This window comes from Triticum aestivum, chromosome 5B (assembly GCF_018294505.1).
Source record: "Triticum aestivum cultivar Chinese Spring chromosome 5B, IWGSC CS RefSeq v2.1, whole genome shotgun sequence".
In the NCBI taxonomy this organism is placed as follows: Eukaryota; Viridiplantae; Streptophyta; class Magnoliopsida; order Poales; family Poaceae; genus Triticum; species Triticum aestivum.
Window position 1 is genome coordinate 662,125,764 of NC_057807.1, and position 18,589 is coordinate 662,144,352.

At 45.9% G+C, this 18,589-nt stretch overlaps 2 protein-coding genes across 5 annotated transcripts; both read right to left on the reverse strand.

The window, feature by feature from the left end:
* Positions 1–419: 419 nt before the first annotated feature.
* On the reverse strand, positions 420–14,247 carry LOC123113998 (pentatricopeptide repeat-containing protein At4g21065). Of its 4 annotated transcripts, XR_006456366.1 has the most exons (5): positions 12,165–14,247; positions 11,688–11,799; positions 11,496–11,566; positions 9,935–10,918; positions 420–1,865 (listed from the first exon to the last, which is right to left on the reverse strand). XR_006456366.1 is itself a non-coding variant. In XM_044535342.1 (1 exon), the coding sequence occupies exon 1, from the start codon at positions 14,066–14,068 to the stop codon at positions 12,242–12,244; it is 1,827 nt and encodes a 608-aa protein (XP_044391277.1). In that variant the 5' UTR covers positions 14,069–14,246; the 3' UTR covers positions 11,956–12,241. The 4 variants fall into 4 exon arrangements, 1 of the variants encoding a protein (XP_044391277.1); XR_006456364.1 differs by having other exon boundaries at positions 11,496–11,799; XR_006456365.1 differs by lacking the exons at positions 11,496–11,566; positions 11,688–11,799 and having other exon boundaries at positions 421–1,865; positions 12,165–14,246.
* Positions 14,248–14,681: 434 nt separating this feature from the next.
* Positions 14,682–17,856, reverse strand: LOC123113999 (dolichyl-phosphate beta-glucosyltransferase). Its single transcript, XM_044535343.1, has 11 exons — positions 17,643–17,856; positions 17,469–17,539; positions 17,319–17,376; positions 17,126–17,232; positions 16,915–16,960; positions 15,963–16,097; positions 15,784–15,873; positions 15,572–15,700; positions 15,393–15,476; positions 15,223–15,287; positions 14,682–15,097 (listed from the first exon to the last, which is right to left on the reverse strand). The coding sequence occupies exons 1-11, from the start codon at positions 17,724–17,726 to the stop codon at positions 14,911–14,913; spliced, it is 1,056 nt and encodes a 351-aa protein (XP_044391278.1). The 5' UTR covers positions 17,727–17,856; the 3' UTR covers positions 14,682–14,910.
* Between the last annotated feature and the right edge of the window lie 733 nt (positions 17,857–18,589).

Consider the following 18,589-nt stretch of genomic DNA (forward strand, 5'->3'; position numbering starts at 1 on the left):
GACAATGACCGGGGTACCGTGACCCAAGGTGCTCGTCAGCCAAAAATCCGTTCTCGGCATGGAGGTGTCTTTACATCTTCGAAAAGCGAAGGGAGTAGGTGGCAAGGAACACAGAGGGAAATCCACAGCAAGCTTTAGTAGCAGGAGCAATGGGCGATCATGGACTTGTTACTGCTGGAGCCCTCCACTCACATTTTGTACATGTGGTGGAGGTTCTTATATGGCCAATCCTTCGACCTTTACCTCGTCAATCGCCGAAAGGAAATCAAGTAATGGAGCGGAGGGAGGTTGACGGAATGGTTGGATAAGTGCTACTCCCTCCGTCTGGAAATACTTGTCATCAAAATGGATAAAAAGGGATGTATCTAGATGTATTTTAGTTCTAAATACATCTTCTTTTATCCATTTTGATGACAAGTATTTTCGGGCGGAGGGAGTACTTTGTATGGGCACATTGGGCAGGGCCAGCAAGATGGGAAATGGACTTCAAAGGCTTTGCATCATTATTTTCTCTCGCAATGGGCAGCCATCCAGTGGAAGGAATTGTTAAGGAGTATTAATTAGTATTGGTCATACATACAGAGATACATACATATATACATACATACATACATACAGAGATAAGTTGCATCCATTACAGGAATGACAGGTAACACCGAGGTGGTTTCTTGTGGTGACAGCGAAGCATATATCTACAGTTTTGCATGTAATGTCTTTTTCATGGCAGTTTTGCATGTAATATCTTTTTCATGGCAGTTTTGCATGAACTACTATATATGGACATGTCAGTCTTGGGTTGTTTAATATTTGAGCAGCTAGGTATTGTTGTGTCCGTCTAATCCATGTTCTTCTTTTCTTAGTGCTAGACGACCTGGCTTAGGGTGAATAAAACCAACTATGTGCATACCTAGTTTGTGTCGCTGACTCTAATTTTATCTCAGTTAAGATGGACAGTCAAAAGAAACATTAATTTTATGTATATCGGGACATGAGAGGCTCTGGTCAGCGACTTACCCTGTTTGAGTGCTAGCCATGGCCCAGGAAGTGGTTGGTAGACGGTAGTACCATCACCGCTATAGTCCAGCAATGTCCAAATTCCTGGAGAAGCTCAACCTGAAGATGGCAGCTGTTCCCATCAGAATTCGCAGATTGAGATGTTGGAGAAGCACACGATCAAGAGCACCAGGCTGGTCCAATGGCTGGAGAAGCTCAAGGAAGGCTGCCTCCCATGGCGACGAGGTGCTTCTCAGCTTCAAGCCTTTCAAGCCTCGTGCACCGGGCGTCACAGAAGCCACTCACTGGAACAGCGAAGCCTAGCATGGCACCAGTAGTACGCTGCACCACTGTGGTGTCACCCTTTTCCAGCGATGAGAACATGAAGAAGCTCAACAGCACAGTAGAAGCGCTTGAGAAGGTGACGGACAATACTGCTCCAACAAGAGGTCATCTCGAACCTCAAGCAAAGATGTTGTATATATGGTTGTTACCACATGCATCATGGTCAATTTGAGGATTCGCCCTATACATGCTGACATCAACAGATAAGCTTCAAGGTGCATATTTCCTTGGCTGAAACAGCAGGTGGCCAGTAGCTCCAGGAACTGACAAACCCCCGCTTAAAGGGCCTTGGCTAGGATCTGCATGGCCATTAATACCGTTGAACTGTGCAATGGGTGGCAGAAGGCCGACGGACCTCGCCGTCACTCAGGCCACAGCCACTGATGAATTTCACGGCTTTGTGCATACCATAGAGCCTAGCAGCTGGGGACATGGAATGCTTCGGCCCATGAGCCGGTTGACTTCATTCTGTTAGCCCCATCAATTCCATCCCCATGTTAAGCCAAACACGAGTCTTCCATATTAGCCTGTTCCAGAAGAGAGAAAGAAAAGCAATGAGGCGCCCTTGGTTTTCTAAGCATATATTTTCTGAAGAGAGTTCTCTAAACATTTCTCAAATAAATGTGAGGAAATCGGACGACCACTTTCATCTTCAACCTCATGTTCCTAACGTGGCCTTTTTGCCCGCTGAAGCATGGCATGGCAGCACCCTTGGTTGAAACCAATCTGTGAATCACAAATTCCATGACCAGAAACCATCCTTAAAGAAACTGAACCACGCCGGTCAAGGACCATGCTAAAGATGCCTCCTGTTTTGTACTGCATATGCACTGGAAACTAAACATTTATGGATTGGAATTCCGGAACTTGCCAATTTTCACTGGTGCCAGCTGCCAAATGCACTTGACTTGTGAGTTGTGATGCTGCCTCAGGAATATCTACCCTGACTCTATGTAGGGAAATAAAAGAGAACACTTTGGTTGGTTCTTGACATTTCCTGCAGAATCTAGTGTAACTAAGCTTTCATCCATTCCCCTTAGCTGACGCAAACTATGCAGAGCAAGGCCCTACTCCCAATCAATTTTTAGTCTCAGTGAATATCTCTAGGAGGGTAAGTGGATGACAAAAGCTATGCTACAGGTCACCTCTTTTTCTCCATCCATTTCGGTTTCCTCGTATGGCTATAATTGGCTTATCCTAAATTAAACCTCTAGGGGGGTATTAAACAGCTGACCACTGCTATATATCCACTATCCAGTATAATCCCTTCTCACCCTTTAGTCTGATCTAGCTATACATACAAGCTCATTAAGCAATGGCAGGACAAGTTGGCTCTGCAGTGATCAGCGAGATCACAACCAGGGCCATCTCCAAGGTAATTGGAATGATCAACAAGCAGACGGCTATCGATGACAAGCTGCGCAAGCTGGACATGCTGTGCACAAAGATCAACAGTGCAGTTGAAGCATCTAAGAAGCACGAAATCACCGGGACCTATCTGCTCAAGTGGCAGGAGAAGCTGAAGGAAGCTGGCATAGAGGGTGATGAGGTACTTTTTGACTTCCGATGGCGAGCCTTGACCAAAGCCAGCAAGAGCATCAACCATAATATAGGTACACTCAGTCCTCTAGGTTACACACAGATTGTTGTGTCAAGTATTATAAATTACTTCCATAGTGCTGCCAAGATGCTGCTCTCAACCAACAAGGATGTGCAGAAGTTAAACAGCACAGTGGAAATGTTGGAGAAGCTATCGGCAGATAATGAGGAGTTCTCAGGATTGGTTGAGCTTCAGGTTTTGACAGTAGACGAGCATGGTCCTGCAAAAAGGAAGAAACTGGAGATGTTGGAGAAGCCATCGGCAGATAATGAGTTCTTGAGATCGGTTGAGCTTGCAAAAGAGAAGAAACAAGAGGTGTTGGAGAAGCTATCGGCAGATAATCAGTTCACGAGATCCGTTAAACTTGAGGTTTTGAACGGGGAGAAGAATGCTCCTGCAAAAGTGAAGAAACCAGTGGTTATATGTGCCCGCCCATTTTCACAAAAGGAAGCACATCAACATTCGAGCAGGAAGAGACCGCATGACTATATACTTGACTCCGCGAATGTTATAGTGAGCGTAAAAGGGCAGTGCCTGTGAGAGCAGCAATTCCTTGTACAAGCTGTAGCTTCTGCTAAAATACCTCCATCCTTTTGATACTTGAACAAAGTTTCAAGGGTTAGCTTGAGTTGACCCTACATAGTTTTGGGTGGCAGTGCCAATGCTGTGAGATCTTTCCGTTCTGGGTTGTGTAACTTTGTCTTGCTTTCTGATTACAGCTGTTACAGTTTATAAATTTGATACTGAAGCAATTTATGCTCCCTGTTAAGTTTGATTGATTTTTGTTTTGATACAAATATGCATTTTGTAGCTACTTTTAGAACTTTTGAATGTTTGTAACCCAACTTTCATGCATTTGCATCAACTGTTGCATGATTGACCATATATTCCCTCCCTCAAACAACGATTGCCAAGATCTCCAAATATCCAAATCTTGTGCTGAATCATCAAAAGGACTTACCTATGGTCCTTTTCATTCTTGAGAATGTGTAAACTGTAAAGATGCCTTTCAGTTTTAACGCAGATACCAACCATACGTAATTTGTTTGTTTCCAACTTTTGTCTCCAGCATTCAGTGCGATTAAAACAATGGTGACAGCAACTAAGTTGTCTTTTCTTTCTAACTTATCTCTTTGTTTTTAGTTCACAGAGTCTCATGGTCTCTTTTCTCCATATTCATTTTTAGCTGTCCTATTCGTTTACTATTTCACTATCTCACCCCATAAGATCACCACACAAATAGCCACCGAGGAGTGATCGCAAGCTACACCTCCAACACAGCACCTCTTCCTCTGAGCTGACAGGTGCCCATATATATTCTCTTGAATAAATTCCTGCCATTTCTTGAGCCTGGTTCTTTAGTTCTGAGGTGATTGGTTATCAAGAGCAATGCAACTGTCGACGCATGAGAAGTTACCGGCAGATTGCGGGGGTCTGGAGGTAAAAATATCATTCCAAGAACACCCTGCCATCTGCCGATGACTTCTCGTAAGTCTTCAGCTGGATCAAAGGGTTTCTAATTTGTTTGTGCCGGACAGCCTTGGTGAAAGTAAGGATCTTGGATCTAAATATCGTACTAACATGATGTCTGAACTCAGATTGTGCTGACCTTTATTGTTGCAAAAGCAGAGCTTGCTGGCATACTTTTGTATTCAATTCAGAGTTTGTGGTTTATCACCTTTGATAAGCAAATGAGTTTGTGTTCTTATTACGGATTAATAGACCTTCTCGAGCACTTAGCATGCTATGATACTAGAGTTTATAACTCGGAACCATATTTCGGTTAGTAAACTTCGTTCTGTAACTCCTGCATACTAAGTGCATATCATTGGACCTGTAACAAGAAAAGTATGAAGATGGTATAAAATAAGTGCAGCTAATCTTGCAAGCCTTTCTCTTTGAAGTCTAAACTATCCAGCCAAAACTTCTGTTACTTTTTTTTTATGTTTCTTGTACAGTAGGTCCTTGTAAGGAGAGTGAATTGTAGAAAACATCGACATTGAAGGCTAGGGTCGCAGAAACCACAGTTCTACAGTTTTGTGCCAAAAACCACTAATTCCAAGGATATTTTTTTGCAGAAAACACTAGTCACCTGCTGTAACCAGGGAGTTCACCAGCAGAGTTTTTAAAACGAACAAACCAGGTGACTAGTGTCATAATCGTGATTTATGGCCTCTGCTGCAACCAGGGAGTTCACCAGCAGAGTGTTCTGGGGGCTGATACATATGTTCAGTAAGCAGGAAGTCGTCGGAGAGAAGCTGCAGCAGTTGGAGATGCTTCTATTCGAAGATCCACAGCGCAGTTAAGGCGTTTGGGAACCAAGATGATAGGAAGCATGAAAAGGGCAACACTTCTGAGATTTTTCCTTTTCTCTGGATTGTAACTTTGTAATATTTTCTGATTAAAGCTGTTACAGCATAGGTATTGAAAAAAATATGTTCCCTATTAAAAGATTGATTGACTTTGGTCTTGAAATTTTTTATATGGATACACAATCCACATTCCCTAACTATTTTAGAACTTTTGCACGTTTATAAGCCCAATTTTCATGCATTTGCAAATTACGTTGCATGTTTGACTATATATTCCCGCTTCTACTGAGTCGTCAATAGGACTTACCTAACGATCCTTTCCATTGTTGAGAATGTGCAAGCTGTAAAGATTCCTTTCAATTCTAATACAGATATCAACTACACATCATTTGTTTGTTTCTAAATTTTTTTGTCTCTGGCCTCAGAGCGGTTAAAACAATGGTGACAGCAACTAAGTTGCCTTTCATTTCTAACTTATCTCTTGATTTTCCCTTGAATAAATATCTTGGTATGTTTTCTCCATAGTCATTTTACATGTCCTTTTCGTTTACGATTTATCATCTTACCTTCTCCTGTAAGATCACCACACAAATAACTACCAAGGAGTGATTGCAAGCTACAACTCCAAAAACACCTCTTTTTTTAGCTGAGAGATGCCCTTCTTTTTTCTTGAATAAATCCCATGCATGCCATTTCCTGAGCCATATCAAGTGGTTCTTTCGTTCTGCAACGATTGGTTATCAAGGAGCAATGCAGCTACCGACGCACGAGAAGCACCAGCAGATTGTGGGGGCCTATAGGGAAACAGCATTCTAAGAACGAACACCCTGCCATCTGCCGATAACGTCTCGTAAATCTTCAGCTGGATTAAAGGGTTTGCCTATATCTGTGCGCCACGCAGCCTTGGAGAAGGTTAGGGTCTTGGATCTAAAGATCGCATTAACATGGTGTCTGAACTCAGATTGTACGGCATTTACTGTGGCACACAGAACTGCTAATGCCGTGCTTCTGTGAATTCAGCGTCTATGGCTGGTTCGATCGCCTTTTATAACCAAAATAGGTTTGTGTTTTCATTACAGATTAATAAAACTTCTCAAGCTCTTGGCATGCTATGATACTCGAGTTTATACCTCAGAATTTGTACTTTCGTTAGTAAACTTTGTTCTGTAAAGTGTAATCCATTTGACCTGTAACAACGGTACATGGATGATACAAATTAAGTGCAAGCTAATCTTAGAGGCCTTGCTGTTTGAGGACTGGCTGTGGTGCGCCGACAGGCTGATGTGGAGAGGATGGCCTAACTACTATTTATGTTCCCTGTGCGTGCGGTCACTGGAGACGGGAAACCACTGCTCGCTCAATGCCCGGTGCCGTGCTTCATCTGGCTGGATGTCGCTACCTGCCATGACCACGGTGGCCTCGTCCCATCACTATGGACAGCGGATCCGAAAGTGCAGGATATTTGGTCTCAAGCTATTAGTAATCCTGGCAGCACGTGCATCAAAGGAAAAAAAACGCTTCTCATTCTCGGTTTGTGGGAGCTCTGGCTTGAAGGAATTGGAGAATTTTCAATGACATGCAGCGCTCGGCGACTCAGATTATCCTGGCTATTAGGTGATTGGCTGAGCTCTGGCGGCTGGCCAGTGGGCCTGATGTCGATCATCTGGGAGTTGCGCTGAACATGACTGCCTCTGGGCTCTGTCCTTTTATTTAAAGTTTCTTTCCTTTAGACTCTGATCTTTTATCCTTTTGCTATCTGCTAATACGTCAAAGCCAGCATTTGCCAGATCATTCAGAAAAATCTTGCAGGCCTTACTCTCTGGAAAGATTTATTTTATTTTTTGGGGCCTTGCAAGCCTCCAACCTGACAAACTATCCACAGCTAAAACTTATGTTATTCTTTTAATTTTTGTTTCTTGTACAGTACAGGTCCTGAGGTCCTTATAAAGGTGATACAACCTATGAGCACGAGTAGCATTCTTGTTGCTAACACTTCTCTCCTTTCCTCCATTTCCATGACCATGGCAGAACAGACAGTTTACCCTATTGCCTCTGCTGTAACCGGGGAGCTCACCAGCAGAGTGTTCTCAGGGCTGATACAGATGTTCGGTAAGGAGGCAGCTGCCGGTGAGAAGCTGCAGCGGCTGGAGATGCTGCTAATCAAGATCCACAGTGCGATTGAGGCGTCCGAGAAACTCACCATCGAGAATTTGTGGCTCGTTCGATGGCGCGACAAGCTAAAGGAAGCAGCCTCACAAGGCGACGAGGTGCTTGCCAGCTTCATACGAAAGGCAGAAGACGCTGAAGCCACAAGGAGCATTGACACCAACCAGCAGCAAGGCTCATCCTCTTCTTCTAGTGCTGCTTCTGCTAGAGCTACAGGTGCTCTGTCTTTCACAAGTAAATCTATGTTGGGCATGGCGCAGGGCATCCGTGACGCAACCCAAGTACTGTTTTCGAATGATGAAGACATGGAAAAGCTGAGCAAAACACTGGACATGTTAGAACACCTCTCCGAAGACATCAGAGAGTTCATAAGATTGTTTCAGCTTGAGGACTGGGCAAAGGCAGATCTAAAATCTACCGAGAGTATGGAGACTCCAACAACAGAGCATAGACCAAGAAAAAAGATGAGGATCACAAGAAATTCAGGGTGCAGATTATTTGGCCTCAAATTAGATGAGGAAGACACAACAATTTCAGCTCCGTGCGTGGAGGATGTGGTAGTGAACAAATTGATCAATCTTTCGATCAATGAAATGGCAGTTATCCAGAAGGAACAGTGTGAAATGCTCCTTGACAAGCTTGAGGAAGGGTTTGCCAATATCTGCAAGACCGTCGAGCTAGCAGATAGCCACGACCTTGGGGACATGAAGTGGCTTGCATACTGGGCTGACATCCTAAGGGAGGCCAAGATAAAAGGCTGTGTCGTTCTTGGCACCATCAGTGCTCGCAAAACACTAAGGGCCAAAGATAACGAGCCAATGGTGAAATGTGATCAAGATCAAGAGAGAGATCAATTCAGCAGTTTCGTGCATAGCATGGAGGGCTTAGCCAGGGATGTGGAATGCTTCGGCAAATTGGTATACATGTGTTCATGATGCTAACTTGTTGTTATCATGTCAAGATGGCTCACCTGAATAATAAGACAGGAAGTCTAGATCCATTGTAAAAAAAAGTATTTTCTCTTTAGATTAGAAGACATGCTGTAATCTTTCATCCAAGGAGAAAAAAACAGGAGTAATCCAGGTTGAGCTCTGATTGTGTAACCGATGATGCAATTAACAATTTTCAGTAGGTTCTTTTAGCTCAGCCGATAAGTTCCTTTGGTCACATAGGGACGTTGCATTGTACAGCAGAAATAAGGTTGGGGAACTAAAGAAGCTCGAAGGTGTTGGAACTGCGGATATATCAGAATTAGTAGAGCCATAAAGTCAAGATCTTTGTGGTACGAGCGGAAGGAGCCTTAAACCTTGGTTCTGCTCTTTTTTAAGTCAATTTCAATGGGTGCTACAGTGCTGGAAAGACAACCATATTCTAGCATTCAGGTGGTTCTGACCCGATAGTTTTGAGCTGAATAGCTTCTATGATCCACTTTGATGAATATCTTTTGCCGGTAGAACCAATACAGGGGGGCTCTTAAATGCTGATTTACTCCTACCTTGGACCGTGTCCGTATGGCGATAGACACTAAGATCAGCTAGAAGTTATCTCCCCCTTTTATTTGACATCGTTGTAGTCACTTGTTTGTACTCCATCCCAGCTCGACCATTTTGTTTGCATGCTCATTTCCGATGGCATCCAAGCTGCCTTTAAATCTTTAATGCAAGACGATGGCCACTCAAAACAAGTCCAAGGAATCTAAATATTCTGATCAGCTCCAGTCATCGTTCAGCAATGGCAGCTGAGCATCTCACTGGAGAAGTTATATGAGCTGTCCCCAGATATCGCAGAGTTCATCTTGGTGCTGCAGGTGGAGGTATTGTCAAAGATAGAGCAGAAACCTGCCGAAAGAACGAGACGGTCTACATCACCATCTAGTATGGAACATGCTATAGCACTGTGGCACTGTCCATACATTCAACTTTGGCCTAGCCAAATGCAGAACAGTTCTTAATTGGAGGGATGGTAGAGGAGGTAACCGTGACTCCGTGAGTGAGGAGAGTAGCAGTGTGATTCACCAGATGAGGGAGGTTCACTGTCGACCTAAACAGCACATGATAATAATGGAACAAAGGAAGCTTGTGGGAATGTTCAGAGACTTGGAAGGCTTCATATGGCCGTCACAATGGGTGAACATCCAGTGGGAGACTGTAGATAGTGGCAACAATGTTGTCTACACCTACCACTGGCACACGTCGATGGTAAAGCTGGAAACGAGACAGCGGCTTGTTCTGATAATGAAGCAGATGATCTCTGCAGTTTTGTGCGTACTAGGGACAGGCTGTCTTGGGATGTGCAATACTTTGACAGCTGGTGTTGCTGTGTCCGTCGAACAAATTCCATGTTTTTTTTCTTAGTGTCGGTCGACCTTAGGGTGGCTGACACCAACTATGTCCATAACTTGTTTTCAGTCTCATACACTCACTGACTAGTTAATTTTAGATTTTGCGACAGGGGACACTCAGAACAATCCTTAATTATATGTATTTATAGACTTGAGAGACTCTAGTCAGTCACATACCTTGTTTGAGAGCTAGCCATGGCACAAGTGGTTGCCACCAATGCTGCAGCAGTGGCCACCGTGGTGACAGGACAGGGCAGTGTCCAAGTTCCTGTAGAACTTCAACTGGCAGATGGCCGCTGATGAGAAGCTGCAGAGGCTGGAGCTGCTCCTCATGAGGATCCACAGCACGGTCGAGGTGTGAGCGAAGCAGATCATAAAAAGTACCACGCTAGTCCAGTGGCGGGAGAAGCTCAAGGAGGCTGCCGCCCATGGTGACGAGGTGCTTCTCAGGTTCAAACATCATGCAACAGACAAAGCCGCTCACTGAAAAAACGATGACCAGCATGGTGCTAGTAGTACCACTCTGCATTTCACGAGAAATGTGTGCTCCAGCATGGCATGATGCATCGGCACCACTTCGGTGGCGCTCTTCTCTAGCGCTAAGGACAAGCTGAGGAGCACCGTGGAAGCACTTGAAAAGGCATCGAAGAACATCAGGGAGTTCATAGGATTGCTCAGACTAGATGCCTCACTTATCCTCAATGGAGGCGCTGTGTGGTTACCACCAATCATCAGGCCAGTTTGGGGATTCACCGCATGTGTTGACATCACCAGAGGAGCTTCATGTCAAAGTGGATGTTTTCTTGGCTGAAACAGCGGCTGATCAAGAGCTCCAGGAACTGATTAAGCTTGTGCAAAGGCTAAGCCTTGGCTAAGATCAGCATAGCCATTGACATCACAGAACTGCGAGACATCAAATCCTATCATGCTAGCGCACTTTGCTGATACCATCCAGAAAGTTAGGAACAAGGCCGCGTCACCCTCACCGCCATCAGAACCAGCAAATAGACTGCGCAATATGACTTTGAAGTTGACAAAGTCCTCTGCTTCTTGTGCATATTGTGGAGAGCCTAGCTGGAGACATGGAATGCTTCAGCCCTCAGCTGGTTGTAATTTCCTTCCCATGTTTAAGCCAAACATGAGTATTCCCTGCTAGCATGTCTGGAAAAAGGAAAGAAAGCAATGAGACTCCGTAGGTTTTCTAAATAGAAAGAAAATGGAAGAGAATTCTCTAAATAATTTTCAAATAAATCTGATAAATGAGACAATGTCTTTCTTCTAGAAGCTCGTGTTTTACCAACATAGCATTTTGTGCGTTGAAGCATGGCAGCGCCCTTCTTGATTGGCAGCAACTCTGTTAATCGTAAATTCGCTACAGTAATCGCCTACACTATTTTGCCTACAGTGCTTGTTTTACTCTGTGACTTCCCTCCGCTGTTTTACACAAAGACCACTGTAGCTTGCCTGCCTTTGCTCCTGCAAGTCAGAGGAGCCGGCTCCGGAAAATAAGATGCACATCACGCAATAGCGAAAAGGTTTGATCTAACAGCGGATACACGGAGGTTCATAAGATTGGCTGTGTGGGAGGTTTTGGCAGAGCTAGACACAGAAGAGGCAAACAAGAAAACACAGGCTTAAATGTGTTTGATCCATGCAGTGGAAACAAATTTCTTGGCTATTGAAAGCAGAATCCTATAAAATGAGAGACTCTACAAAGGGAGGTACAGAGAAATATTACCCATGTAGTCCCTGTAGTGAATGATGATGCGATCACTTGCGCAAGGAGGCTGAGATTGACTTAACAGCTCCCTGCAATAATGAGAAGGCAAGGGCGTACAAGAACAGGGAAAGCTTCAAAGCATTGGCCGAGATCAGCAACATCATAGAGATGGCAGACAGTTCATAGATGCATGGTAAGTTACAAACTCACTGCATGAATGAAGAAGCAATGGAGAATGAGATAGTTGAGAAAAGGCTTAGAATAGTGCCAAAGAAACTCAGAGAGGCCACTGAGAGAGCAGAAGACATGCATTTATCTGCCCCTGCATGAACAAAAGGCATCATACTATTATCATATATACATGTCATGAAGTTTGTCTATGCATAGAATGGTATCTTCAAAAGTTTGGATTAATTAGATGATTCAGACAGGATGCAAGCTGGGGCACATATTAGAAATGTTCTCACGATGGTCTAGGTTTTTGTAGGAAATCTTAGTCCATAAATGTGTGCTGATGAGACATTCAGTACTCAAGGTGAAGTATCTGGATATTATATGTTTCAATGCTACTTCCGGTGATCTTCAGTAAACATCAGTTTTTGGCTTTGTGTTCCATATAAATTGGCAAACCTCAAGGACTTGCAGTTGCAGAAATTCCTTGAAAATACATCATGAGTTCACGGTCACCTGCATGTGCTGTTGAAGTTGAATCCACTCTTCACTGCACCATCAGAAACAGGATACCTGGTGAAACACAATTCCAATCACCAGAAATCCTTGCACGAGCAGGAACCATCCTTGAAGCGATGGAAACGACTCCTGTCACGCACTATGATCTCCCGGTTATAAACCTGCGATATGCACTTAATTGCCGCATGACAATCGGAGCATACACGCAGGTTTTTTACCACCCGGACCTGTGTTCCAGGAGGAGTCCTCAGGAGCACGAATGCAATTGCCAGCTTCTCACTGTGCCACTGAAGCGCACCCTCCTTGTCCTCCTCATCAAGGTCAAGGAGGACCTCTGATGTGGCTGCAATATGCCCAATGCGTCTTAGCTCTCTTGACATCTCCTCAACCATCCTGTATATCTCCTTGTACTGCGGATGCGACTCATCTCCTGCTATGAACTCATGGACCTCTCCATCAAGCTCAACAAGGCTGCAGCCCGGCACCTTTGTGATTCCTCTCTTACTCATCTCTCTCCTAATCTCTGACTTCTCCTTCCATCTCTGCGTCAACGCGAACACGTTGGAGAGCATGACGTAGTTGGCCTCATGAGCAGGGTACTCCTTAAGAAGGTCCCTGCTGATGCTTTCACTGAGCTCGAGCCGACCATGAGCACGACAAGCAGCAACTAGAGTCCGCCAAATTATTGGGTTCGGTTTCATGGGCATCGCGCGAACAAACTCCAACCCATGCTCAACCATGCCGGCGCGACCAAACATGTCGACCATACAACCATAATGCTCGATCTTAGGCTCAATACCATGCTCTGTCTTCATTGAGTCAAAGTAGCCACGGCCTTCATCAACCATTCCAGCATGGCTACATGCAGTGAGCACCCCGATGAACGCGACATCATCAGGCGGCACACCGACAGCCTTCATTTCCTCGAACACCCCCACAGCCTCCTTCCCACGGCCCTCCATTGCAAGTGCATCAATCACCGATGTCCATGACACAACAGTCCGCTCCTCCATCCCCTCGAACACAGCCACTGCCCCATCGACATCCCCGCACTTGGCGAGCGTGTCGATCAGCGCATTGCACAGCGTCACAGACCTCCCAATTCCCTCCCTCGCCACGAACCGCTCAACCCACCGCGTGAGCTCGAGCGCACCCAAATCAGCGGCGGCCGAAAGGATCCCGAGGACCGTCACCTCATCCGGCCGCACTCCGCTGGCCTGCATCTCCCGGAACAGCACGACGGCATCACTCGACAGCCCCCCACGCACGTACCCGCCGATCATGGCGCTCCAGGTGACGGCGCTGTCCCTGGGCGTTCTGTCGAACACGTTCCGCGCGTCCCCGAGGAACCCGGCCCCGAAGCAGGAGTACATGTGTATGAGCGTGTTGGAGACGTAGTGGTCCGCGGCGAACCCGAACTTGAGGGCGGCGGCGTGGGCCTGGAGGCCGGCGGCCGGGGACCCCGGCGTCGCGGCGCAGGACTTGAGGAGGAACGGGAAGGTGAACTTGTTGGGGGCGACGCCGCGGCGGAGCATCAGCGGGAAGAAGGCCGCGGCGGCGCGGCGCGCGGAGGGGAGCGGGGAGGCGACGTGGGCGCGGATGAGGGTGTTGACGAGGAAGGCGTCGAGCGGGAGGCCCGGGCGGAGGAGCGCCGCGACGAGGGGCTCGAGGAGCGCGGGGGCCGCGGAGGCCGCGGCCGCGAAGAGCCTGGTGAGGACCAGCGGGTTGGCGTGGAGGCCGCGCTTGAGGAGGAATGCGAGGGGCTGGAGGAGGGAACTGGGCGTCGTGGCGCGCTCCAGGAGGCGCAGGCAGTGCTGCTCGGCCGCGCGCGACGGCGACGGCGGCGCGGCGGTGTAAGGGCCGCCGCTCGGAGGCGAGCGGAGCGGTGGCGGGGGCGGCATTTGCTCGAACGCGTGGCGGGGTCCTGCGGTTTTGACCTTCGCTGAGTGTGGTCAAGCTCAACTGGTTCCTGTACGGCGCAAACACGTGCGTTCTTCTTTTTTCTTTTTTTTTTAAACACGGTATAGACCCAGACGCTGATATATACACACATACACTCATTCATACGAACACACGAATACCCTACCCTATGAGCATCTCACGAAGTCATCACAGGTGCCTCATAGTCGAGAAAAACTTCTCTGAATGCGCATCGCCGTAAATTTAGAAATAAATCCAAAAATAATGAACGCGCATTGCCAGAAATCCTGAAATAAATTCAAAAATAATGCAAACATGTGCGTTATGGAGCGAAGCCGTGCACGATGCAAGCAGAACTGAGCAGCTATGGAAATTTAGCCGGGCGAATTGCAAGATTTTGCACAGAAACCACGCTAATCTTCTCTGGTCGGTTTTGATAAATAAGGTTACAATTTTATCAGACTGTCTGAAGAGACAAGCTGCTTTTCTTCAGTTTTTACGAGAAACGTGTGCAATTTGTGATAAAAAAAACAGCAAAAAAATCAGAGAATTTATCAGGAGGAGCAAAAAATACATGTGAGCTGTGAGCCTACATCTGTCAAGACCTCGCTATGATCAAACACCGACATACACGCCGACCTCGCTATGATCAAACACCGACATACACGCCGAACTGGATTCTCTCCAGCCGAAAAATCTCACAAGGTTTTACAATTCTCCTTGGAACTAATTTGGTAGCTGTGTTTCAAAGTGACGAACTAAGTTTGGTGTATACGCCGCAGCGATCGAGACCTAAGCTGTAATGAGTTACCCAGAACAGGGTCTATGAGTAAATTTTCCATATGCCCAGCCCATACCCTACTCTGATCAGCAGGAGCTCAAACACCATGTGCAGGATGCTTGTCATGCGCACTTTGGACCCAGGTATCTCCGTCCAGCTGACCGATACTTCCGCCATCGGGATCCTAAGGTGCTTGCATAGGTACACAATCTCAACATCAAAACACCACCTGTTCATGCACAAAGTACAGGAAAATAAACACTCAGATCCTTCAGGCTTATGCCTTACAAGATTATTTGAATATACATTTTATGTATAGAGCATCACAGGATTTCCTTTTCAGAAAATATATACCTCTTCAATCTGATGTTTGTAAAGAGTTTCCTTGCAGCAGATCGAGTGAACATCTTGAAGCCACACTGGGATTTTTAACAATAATAAAGCAAATGAATGGCATGCCTCCAAAGAAGGAAGAAAAATGTACATAAAAATCATCATTGCATCTTATGTTGGCCAAATCATACCTGTGTATCTCTGATTCCAGGACCAGCAGTCAACAGTACTACCAAGTGGAAACCTTTCATAAGGAAGTTACGATACCATTTCCTCTGCAGTAAGCCAAGAAAAGTATATTCAGCCTAAGGGAGGACTCTAAGAGACAAAATCGCACAAGTTCATGGATACTCTGTTTCAGGACATATACCGTGGCAAGAGCCTGCTTCTCCAGATGAGCACGGGAACCAAAAACAGCAATTTCAGCATCAGATAGCCTCTGCGATGAACTAGCAGAGGGTGCTAGACTGGACTTAGCTTTCCCCGCCAATGCACGAACCTAACAGCAAATGGAAACAAATAATGCTCATCCTAGTCAAAACCAGCCCAACAATATGGTATTGGATTGAGCATACGACAGACCTCAGCTTCAAGCTTTGCCAAATCAGTGACCTTGGTTGCGCCATCAGCATCAAGCATGAGTAGTAGCTCACCCCGGGAATGGAGCATCCCCTAGATAATGCTTCCACAAACAATTGGAAAGCATCAATTAGAGTTGATTTGCTAAAACTAGTATGTAGCGCGGGTAGTTCAATACTCACTTTTCTGACGGCTTCACCTTTCCCATGGTTTCTTCCGAGTAGAAGAACCCGAACATTGTCAATATTGTGCTTCTTTACATACTCAAAGGCAACTTTCGAGGTACGGTCAGTACTTCCATCATCAACAATCAAGACCTTAATAAAATCAAGCAAATAACATATTTAAACTTCAAATTTAGCTAAACTGCAGGATTATAGATAAGAGGTTGTGATAAAATGTTAAAGATCAGGATAGGTAAATACAAAATGATGCAAATGACAATGATAACAAGATTTCAAATAGCACGTGTGATAGATAGGTATGCCTGACTGAATTCTGCACCATTGCAAAGGCAGCTCAGATTCTATTTAGGTCTCATCGACCCATCTACTGGATTCAGTGTGGCGTTATTCATAACTTACATTTTTAATGTGAATTAGTTGTGGATCACACAACGGCATAGCTACCAAGATCAGCGGTGCATAAAGCATAATTGTGAATATCACTTGGAACATTACATATAGGACAAATGATAAATATTCAGAAGCTAATACGAAGTAACTCTGGGAAATTTATGTAGCTTTGTCCTCTTAATGGCCTTTCTAAACACTAACAGCGGATGTAGATCCAACTCTGTAATCCTAGATCCAGGTCTTTAGTTTGGTTTTACAACCAAATGAATATTTCATAAGAAAAAACTATAGCAAATTAGCAATTCAAGTTCCGCAATACATTCATGTTCTACTCACTATACTAAAGATAGGGCCAAGCTCCATTGCAGGCAATTTTCAAATCTAATGAGCGGAAATGACATTTGTGCTTAAACCAAAAAAAAAGTACAAATGAAGAACGTGGTACTAAAATGCATAATCTCCCGAAAAAATTCCAAGTTAGTTCCACTTGCAGAAGTAGCTTGCACCATCCAAATTTATCATATCAAATAAAGAAGATCATGAACATGTTCTCACATACCTCATAAGTAAACGACTTGTCGGCAGATGATCGTTGTTTCAGGTAGCTAATGGAGAAGGAAAGAAAAATACAGTGATTAGCTTAGCATATCAAGCAATCGCCTAACAGATGAAGCTACAGTTATATACAGGCAACTGGTTGTATAAACAGCACAGTACTGTTCAAAGATAAAGAACTTGACAGGGCAACAAATGCTGGTTCATAGCCTTACTTGAGTGTCTCTGTAAGAGCCTCGGGAAGCCGACACTCCTCGTTGTAAGCGGGCACGATCAACGAAATGTACTTCTCGGCAGGGTCGAAAATCGATGGGCAGGGAACCTAACACAGGCAGCACAAGCAAATTAGCAAACACCTAGCGCGCACACCATGCCACAGCACAAGTAATTCGGTCGAGCAATCAGCACCTTCTTGAGCGAGCCCGGGTCCTCGAAGAAGGCGTCCGAGACGGCGGTCCTCTCCAGCCTGCGGCCGAGATCCAGAACGGCGGACCAGTCAACGACGGAGACGGCCAGATCCCAAGAGAGAGAGAAGAGGGGAGTACAGAGGAGGCTTACGAGTGCATGCATCCGATCTTGCGGATGTGCTCGAGGAAGACGGCGGCGACGCCCAGCACGAGGACGACGACCTGCGCACAGGAGGAGGAGAGAGGGCGTCAGCGGCGGGAGGATGGGGAGGGGATGGGGAGAGGAGGGGGAGGGTTTTGGGAGGGGAGGGAAGGCGGGCAGTACGAGGGAGCCGAGGAGGAGGGTCAGCGAGAGGGAGGCGGGGAGGAGGCCCGCGGCGGCGGAGAGCGGCCAGGCGGCGCCGGCCATCGCGACGGCCGGTGGACGGCGTGGGTAACCCCAACCCCACCTACTGCTCCCCTCGCGTGCACTCCAGGTTCCCGGAGTCGGGTCGGGCAGATCTGCAGGCGCCGGCAAGTTGTGTGTTACTCGTATAGTCGTATCGTGTGAAGTGGTGGTGACACTTTGGGCCCTTTTGATTCAAATGATTTTCAAAATGGTATAAAACCTTTGAATATTCTAATCTTCAGAAGTTTTCTCCAGTGAGTTAGCTGATTTAAGAGTTCTTTTTTTTAGAAAACTTTTAATTTATTCATCTTCAATCATGATAGTAAAACAAACACCAAAAATAATAAAAGTTACATCAAGGTTCGTAGACCACCTCATGGCGAATACAAGAATTGAAGCGAGCCGAAGACGCGTCACTGTCATCGCTCCTCCCTCGTCGGAGCCGGACAAAACTTGTTGTAATAGACAGCGGGAAGTCGTCGTGCTAAGGCCCCATAGGGCTAGCACACCGGAGCAGCAACCGTCGTCGATAAAGAGTAGCGTAGATCGAAAGAATCCAACCTGAAAACACACGAACGTAGACGAACGATTGCCAGATCCAAACAGATCCACCAAAGACAAATCCGAAGGAGACACACATCCACACGCTCACCGACGATGCTAGACGCACCACCGGGACGCGGGCTAGGCGAAGAGAATCTTAGTTCATCTCCAGGGAGCCGTCGCCTTCCTGAGCAGGACAAAAACCCTAATAAAACTCAAAGAAATATCTAAAAACAGAGCATCGTCTTGTAGCTATAAAATTACGGTAATGATAACTCCCGAATGTTTGGGAGTTAAGCATGGCAACCCGAACGGTTTAGACGGCAAGTTTAATTTGCGTG